Below are 8,143 nucleotides of genomic sequence, written 5' to 3' on the forward strand. Positions count from 1 at the left end.
AAGACTGCAGCCTCGGGGAGCTTAAAATAACGTGTCGGCAGCTTGATACCTTCGTGGTGTATGGAGCAAAGTGTGGACATGAAGCTGCTCCATGCTGGCTCAGAAATCCCAGTGCTAGGACGTTAGTCTGACCTGATACCTGTTCTGTATTTCCATCTTGGTTCCCCAGGATAACGTGGAAAGGGCAGATGCGCTCCAGTTAACCGTGGAGGAATTTGTTGAGCGTTATGAAAAGCCTTACAAGCCTGTGGTCTTGCTGAACGCCCAGGTGGGCTGGTCTGCCCGAGAGAAGTGGACTCTGGAACGGCTGAAACGGAAGTACAGGAACCAGAAGTTCAAATGCGGGGAGGACAATGATGGTTACTCGGTGAAGATGAAGATGAAATATTACATAGAGTATATGGAAACCACGCGGGATGACAGCCCGCTCTACATCTTCGACAGCAGTTATGGAGAGCATCCCAAGCGCAGGAAACTCCTGGAGGACTACAAAGTACCCAAATTCTTCACCGATGATCTGTTTCAGTACGCGGGGGAGAAACGAAGGCCGCCCTACAGGTATGGTACAGTCACAGCGAGGTGACAGTAGGGCTTTTCCATCTTACTAGCTATTCTTAAGGACTTGTGATTGTCATCTAGAAAACCAAGTAATAGCTTCACATCAGCTCTTCTGAAATGAGCATACGTCCAGAACCCAGAGGGATGGAAAAGCAGATTTGTTTACCACAGTTTCTGTTTCTGCCACCAGTGTTGCTACAAATTTATGGGTTTTACCTTTTTTTAAAAAACATTGTTATGACTAAGTGAGTTTACATCACTGTTTAGATTTTTTTAAAAAGATTGCGTAGTTACTGACCGTTATGAAGATTAATTTATTGCTTTGTGTGCCTTCTGGCTTTCAAATTTTCAGTACCTCAAGCCTAGTTCCTGGGTTTTGCACCAGTGGCTTACATACAGTGTGGAGTTTTGTGGAATTGCAGGTCAGTCCTTTTAAGGTAAGGGCATTAAGCTAGATTAGAATGAAGTGCAGAGACCAGTTCTCAGCTGCCCTTCAGACGATTCTGAGAGAGGACAATACCTCTTACATAGGTAGTCTTTTCAGTGCCTTTTTTCTTTTTTTGCATCTGATTAGAAAAGGATTGAAATGACTCTTCACTCCTGAATTTGGATGCATCAGCCTTGTACTGGGGCTGTTAGAAGTGATTTCTGTTTCCTTTAGCAGTATGAGCAGAAGCTGACCCCTCCCCAGTGATGGAAGTTTTACAGCGACGTTATAATTGCCAGAGAAGGCCTTGCCTGGTGGGTGAGGCTGTGACGTGGGGTTTTTAATGGTTTTATTTTTTTTTTTAAATAAAATAGAACAAGTAATGAATATCGGCACTCTCCTCTGCAGTCTTGCCCGTGTCTGTGGCCCAGTTGTGCTGTTGCAGGAGTGGAGCACGAAACTAATCCTGTTTAAGATAGCGCAGGGGCTGCTTTTACAGTGTTGTAACGGACCCTTTTGGTAATGAATACTCTTCTAGTAGAAAATGAATGCTTTTACAGAACTGGGGAACATTTCTCCAAGTTACAGGTAAACTAGATAATGTCTTGTGAGTCACATTGCTCCGTTCCCCCCGCACCCTCCCCGCCTGCAGGCACGTGCCGAGCTCCCTGCTGGTGATCTTGGAAGTCACAGTTCTTGTACTTTGTTCTGGAAAATGTGGGTTGATTTGAGGCTCTCAGCGTTTTTGGAGAGGTGAGTGGTGCAGGAGAGCACACTGATACCGCCTGGAGTTAGAGGTTTCATCCGGGTGCAGAAGCGGATGAAGAGTATCCAGCAGTTCAGGAGCAGAATTGAGACTCCAGCGGGAAGCGCTGATTCCTAATCACACGATCGGAATATGGGCTGTACAGGCTGATCTCTGGATTGAGAGGTGTGTGACAGCCTATGGATCCTAAAGTAAGAGCTTGTGCTGTTTAGAGCATCTTTACTGGAGTTACGCCTCTCTAAAGGCGGTGAATTTTGGAAGCTGGTTACTGAAGCAGCTGTTTTAGTTGGGAGGAGTGTTTGCTTTTAAATTGAAGTTACAGGTTATGGAGTTTTTAATGGTAAATTTTATGTCTTGTGGCAAACTGGGTTATGTTCAGTGTAAATTAAACGCCTGAAGGAAGATGCTGGTAAATGACAGTGTTGCTGAATAAGGATTTTAAATCTTCTGTGGGTGTAGATTCAGATTATAGTCAGAGAAGTGGCACTGAACAGTGCATCGGTCTGTCTCCCAGACAGATCTTTATGTCTTTAATTTCTTGTGACTTCTTAGTAAGAGCTTTGACGGTTCTTGTGGTTCAATTAGCTTCCCAAGGCTAATAGGAATCTAAAGAGTGAGCTGACAGTAGAAGTGACAAACACCTGCTTATTTACATTTGATGGCTCCTTTGTGAGGCAGGAGGGCTGCAGCTTCACAGCCAAACTTAGGGCCCTACAGCTGGTGCCAGCGAATGGTACCTGAGAATCAGCTTCAGTGACACCCGCCTTGGAAAGGGGGGATGGAGACCTTTCCGAGCTTTTGAACCCCTCTTGCTGAGTATCCCCTGCCTGTCAGTCACACAACAAAAAGATCTTGTTGGTGCTTTACTTCCTACCCTTCCTGCTGCCCATGAAATAATTACTGCCCTTTTTTTTCCCCTCTTGATGCCTGGTTCTAAGTCACCTCGCTTGCACTTTATCCATGGGGTAGGTCTTGCAGTTCTGTTACAGAGGAAATGAGCAATGGAAGGTGCTGCTGCTCTTAAACCTGTTTAGTACATAGAGCTCTCCACTGGGAGAAATAAACCCAACAAACGGGGGATGAGAATGTACACACCGAGTCCTGAACGGTCACTGGAGAACAAGCTCCATCTAGTTAAATGTTGGAATGAAAAGCCTGTTGTAAACGAACAGAAGGCGTAGCGGGAGGCCAGGGTTGCGTAAAACTCGGCTCTGTTCCTTGCTTGTGTTGCCTTTTGTTTGTTCCTCATTGTTCTGCACTTCTGGATCTGCTTACGAGTAGCAAATTTTAGAAAACCAAAGGATTAGGAGAATCCTCCAACATAGTAAGAATTCTAACACAGGCTCTTGTGACTTGGTCACGTTCATGAACCTCAAAAATCCCTGTGTATTTTATTAAAGAGCTGTTTAAAACAGAATCCAGCTGTGAAATGTGAAAAGCTATCTTCGTGTTCTTGTCCCAGAGTCGTTCTTGTCCCAGAGTCATTCCTGTCCCAGTTCATGTTGGTTTTTAGGTTAAGCCCACGTTGTATCTTTTGTGAAATGTAAAAAACTATCTTCGTGTTCTTGTCCCAGAGTCATTCCTGTCCCAGTTCATGTTGGTTTTTAGGTTAAGCCCACGTTGTATCTTTTTACTGTCATGTGAGCCGAATGATCTCCAGCAGGTGAATGAAGGAACTGTAACTACCTTGATTTCTGACTGTATGTGAGATTAACAGGTGAATGTTTCTGTCTAATACAAAGAAAGGAGAAGGAAACTACTTACTTGCTCTATGACTATAGGATTTTTTTTTATTTATTTTTTTTTTTTCCACATGCAGATGGTTTGTGATGGGCCCGCCTCGTTCTGGAACAGGAATTCACATCGATCCCTTGGGAACTAGTGCGTGGAACGCCTTAGTCCAGGGCCATAAACGTTGGTGCCTGTTCCCTACCAGCACTCCCAGAGAGCTGATCAAAGTGACGCGGGAAGAGGGAGGGAACCAGCAGGACGAGGCCATCACTTGGTTCAACGTCATCTATCCGAGGACGCAGCTCCCCACCTGGCCCCCGGAGTTCAAGCCCCTGGAAATTTTACAGAAGCCGGGCGAGACAGTCTTTGTGCCAGGTTTGTGCCTGTCTCTCCAGTAAAGAAATGTGGGAGAGAAAAGCAGGTTTTTAACATATGTGTGGTGTAGTAGAGAGGGAGAGAATATTTCAGCTTTCTTCCGTGGTTCATCTCTTACAGAAGAAACTAGTCTGGGCTGTTTCAAAAGGACTGCATATTGCAAGGTGCTCTTGGAGGTCATTCACTTGTTTTCTGCATGTCCTGAACATACGTGGCCTGTAGCTGTGTAGGAGTGCACGAGGGACAGACGATGAAATAAATGGGACCTGACTTGCGGCACCATGGGAATGTGATCCCAGACTAAATTGCAGCAATAGGAAACTGTCAAGGCATAAAATATTAGAGGTGTTTGAGTACTAGCAGCCCTTAGACAAAAAAAAATGAGTTTATACACACTGCAGCAACTTTACGCCTGATTGGTTTTTTTGTAGCCTGGGTAGTCTTGACTGCATGTGAGTTTTTCTTAGGTGTGGGAAAAGAGCTACTTAAAGGCACTGACACTTGACACCCACCTCTCCGTGGTTATGCTTCATCTCGCGTTTGAAATCAAAAGCCGGAGAAAGATCTGGTACAGATGCCGTTCTCTCTGAGTGGCCGTGCACGGTGTGCCCGTTGTAACCGAGAGGTGAGGTGGGTAGTGCCTAAAGCAGCTGAGGTCGGTGCCAAATTCCAACCTCTGAATATCACATAATTTTTGTGCAGCGTGGGCTGTGGCTTCTATGCACATGGCTTGTCTCTAGCGTGCAGCTGACCTCATCTTTGAAGGGCGCTTTGCGACTGCCTTGGCGCTCCGAAGTGACTCCTCAGCGTACCTTCTGTTCAGGTTTTGTAGCGGTCGGGTGCCATTAAACTGTTTCCTTCGTCTTTTGATGAGGTTATGAGTGGGTTGTGAGAATGCCGCTGTCTATTTTTATCCTGCGTGGGGAAACAATTTTGCGTCTATTTTTAAATGAGAGGTTAGTCTGTGGTCGTAAGAACCTTTCTAAGTCAGCGTGGAAAGTGCTCTGCAGCTTAACAGAGGGTGCCTCTGTGCCCTGGGGGTTACGGTGGCTCTCGCTGGGAAATGAGCCGGCAGTCGCCAGCGTGTCCCCGTCGGGTCGGGTCTGCAGTGCTGCTCGTGAGCTGGATCGTCCGGTCGGAGCTTTGAGCAGCCTTCTCTGACAACCTGTACGGCATCGAGCACACACCGAAACAAAACTGGGGAAGGGTGATGTGGTGGGAAACTCACCTGGGCTGGGGAGAGAAGGTCCGATTTCTAGCCATGCTGTGGCAAAGGGGTGCACGGCTGTTCTTGAACTCGCTTCCTGCGGCGTAGCCAGAAGCGGTGACTGGGTTTGTATTTCTAGGTGGCTGGTGGCACGTAGTTCTCAACCTTGACACGACCATTGCCATCACGCAGAACTTCGCCAGCTGTACCAACTTCCCTGTGGTGTGGCACAAGACGGTGAGAGGGAGACCCAAACTGTCACGGAAATGGTACAGGTGAGGGATTTAAGAGTTGTCATAGCCCCTATATAAAACAAAACCCCCCAAAACGCCTGTTCACGTACGTGCAGTGTTGCTGTTTACAGGCTAACCCTGTAGTTTCAACTGTATTTAGGATCCTAAAGCAGGAGCATCCTGACTTGGCAGCCTTGGCTGATTCAGTTGACCTCCAGGAATCCACTGGGATTGCTTCTGATAGTTCCAGCGATTCTTCCAGTTCCTCAAGTTCCAGCTCCTCGGACTCTGATTCAGAGGTAACGTTTTTCACTAGAGTAGGTGATCCAGGTCCTGCAGTTCTGTTGGGTTTTTTCCATGCCTACCTGATCATGTGTGGTCATCCTGATATTCATCTCTTACGGAAGAAATTAATAGAAAGCAACTGAACAAGTCTACGTGGTGGAGGAGCCTGTGGTCTGTTTGCTGAAGCCTCTCTTTTTATGGCTAAATTAATTTGTCGTGTTTGGTTTCTGTTTGTATTACACAAAAATCTATCACTCATTTAGCTGAGTTGTGCTTGCGTAGAAGAGCTAAAAAATGAAAAAAACTAAAAACCAGGGCGGGGGGAAAAAAAACAACTAAAAAACTAAAAAACCAGAGCGGGGGAACAAGTTGTGAAGCAGAGGCTGTCAGTAGTGACATGGCACTCCTGTAGGCTCCTCAGCCTTTCAGAGGGCAGGGAGGCTGCTCTCACAAGACGAGCTCCTTTGGAGAGCCAAAAGGAGCGCTTCCGTTGCCTTGCCCCGAGCCAGTTTAGTCAGTGCTGGAACGTAAGAGCATACCTGTTCCTGATTTTTAAATGCCTAATTTAGAATTGATTTCATGTGTCTGATCTCAAATAGCACATTCTTTGGCTCTTGATTATTCAGGAGCTGAAAAGAGCTGAAGCAGCTCTTACAGTGAATTCCACGGCACCAACAGCTCACTAGATTTCTCTGAATTCTGGTTTTGTTTCTTCCTGCCTTCAGTGTGACTCTGGCTCTGAGACAGAGGGGATGATGCACCGGAGGAAAAAGAGGAGAACGTGCGGCATGATGGGCAACGGTGACACAACTTCCCAGGACGACTGCGTGAGCAAAGAGCGCAGCTCCTCCAGGTGACCCGATGGCAGCTCTCGTTTTTAAAAAGCGAGAGACAGCGCGAGGCTGAGCTGGCAGAGCTCAGACAGGGCAGAGGGATGGAGAGCGAGGGATTCTTTACAGAACATAAAGCAATTGGGCAGTGGTGGTACCTTCCCTCCATGAATTATTTTAATTGCTCCAAACTGGAAACTAAGGTTCTTGATATTTTTTAAAATACGAGGTTTTTTAATTTAATAAACAGTTTTATTACTTTTCATAGTTATGTCTTTTAACAGAGAAAGTATTTTACTTTTGTTTAATGGGAGAGGTGGAGTATTTTAATTCTGCTCTTCTGAGAGCACAAATGAATAGTAAACAGTTACAGGTGAGGAATGATCAGGCAAGACTCAGGTTTTGATGCCTTATTGTTCAAACATACAGCCTTTAAGTGGCTGTATGATTCTCTTATTGTTGCCTGGATTAATTCAGTTTGGCCCACTGTTCTATCTGTTAAAGGGCAAAATTCAACCCAAATGCCAAATGTCTGTGTTGATCTATAAAGAAAAAAATACAAGAGCAAGTTTCTAGTCACTCTGGAGGGAGGGAACATTAATATTGCAGAACCAAGAACAGATCCTGCTCAGGGTAAAGCTGCTGAGGAACGAAGTCCTCTGGACACGCCAGACTAAAAACAGAGAAACACGGGGAACACACGGCAGGGAGGAACTAGGGGATTCTTTGCTAAAGAAAGCGTCTTTCTCCTGCAGCAGAGGCTTTGCCAAAATCCTTTAAGCAAGTTCCGTGCGGTTTGGTTAAAGCGCTGCTGCTGCGTTGGCTGCCTGCCTGCGTTAGGGTGCTGGCTGGTCGCGGAGCTGCTGGATGCTGCAGCTCTGGCGTGGACGCGGGTGCCGTGGGGACGTGCTGCCCTGCTGGAGAAGGCGAGCCACCCTAACTCACCCCAGCAAGGCCAGGCTCCCGGTGTCGTGCCAGGACACGACTTCCCGGTGCAGGGTACTGCCCAAAAACCTCTTTGCTCTGTGTGTGTTGCTGTTTATCTTGGGGTGATCCGCTGCTCTCTTGCTTTCAGGGGTTGCTCGTAACTGAACACAACGGAATTACAAGTACAGAGTGTCATAAAACAGTTAGAGAGAGCTGTTTCTGACCGCTTGGTTTGCCCCAAAGGTTGTAACAGTTCAGTGGTTACGACATTGTCAAATCCCATTTTGGCAGCCAGGGTGGCTTCAGGCAGGGAGTGAGCGGCAGGAGATAACGGACCTCAGTGCAGACCCTGTGTTTAAAATAAAAAAGCCAAAAAAGCTCTAAAAACACAGAGCACACATAGAGATCTGTCCTGAAAATCCTGTGTGTTTTTAAGTTGTTTGCACTTCAGGTTTTGAAGTGAATACCTTGAACACTAGCGTGTTGCCTGGAACACTTGCTCTGCGGGTTTCCCCGTTGTTACTCCTGCACGTTGGTGTTTGCTCTGTGAGGACGGGTGGGCTCTCTGCTCCAGCGGGGTGTGATGGCTCAGCTGACAGAAACAGTTCCAAACAGAAAATCCCACCTAGCTGGTACAGTTCCGTAGGAAGAAGGCTAACCTGCACGCTGCACGCTTTTGTGCTGATACGAGGGGAAATGCCGTTGTTGTTGACAGGCAGTTGTGCTTTTTTTGACAGGATTAGGGAATCTTGTGGAGGCCGCAGCTACCCCTGAGAGATAACAACACCCACCTAGAGGCAGGCG

General features: G+C 46.8%; 1 protein-coding gene across 1 annotated transcript in view; it reads left to right on the forward strand.

Moving 5' to 3' along the window:
• Positions 1–169: 169 nt before the first annotated feature.
• The window catches only part of JMJD6 (jumonji domain containing 6), a gene marked incomplete at its 5' end in the record, with an annotated part of 8,366 nt that continues 392 nt past the window's right edge, over positions 170–8,143 (forward strand). The window contains 6 exons of the mRNA XM_009869990.1: positions 170–558; positions 3,571–3,857; positions 5,204–5,339; positions 5,458–5,596; positions 6,308–6,435; positions 8,077–8,136. Coding sequence (XP_009868292.1) covers positions 170–558; positions 3,571–3,857; positions 5,204–5,339; positions 5,458–5,596; positions 6,308–6,435; positions 8,077–8,113 — 1,116 coding nt within the window. The remainder of the gene's footprint in view (positions 559–3,570; positions 3,858–5,203; positions 5,340–5,457; positions 5,597–6,307; positions 6,436–8,076; positions 8,137–8,143) is intronic.

The sequence above is a fragment of the Apaloderma vittatum genome, unplaced genomic scaffold (assembly GCF_000703405.1).
Source record: "Apaloderma vittatum isolate BGI_N311 unplaced genomic scaffold, ASM70340v1 scaffold11445, whole genome shotgun sequence".
NCBI lineage: Eukaryota > Metazoa > Chordata > Aves > Trogoniformes > Trogonidae > Apaloderma > Apaloderma vittatum.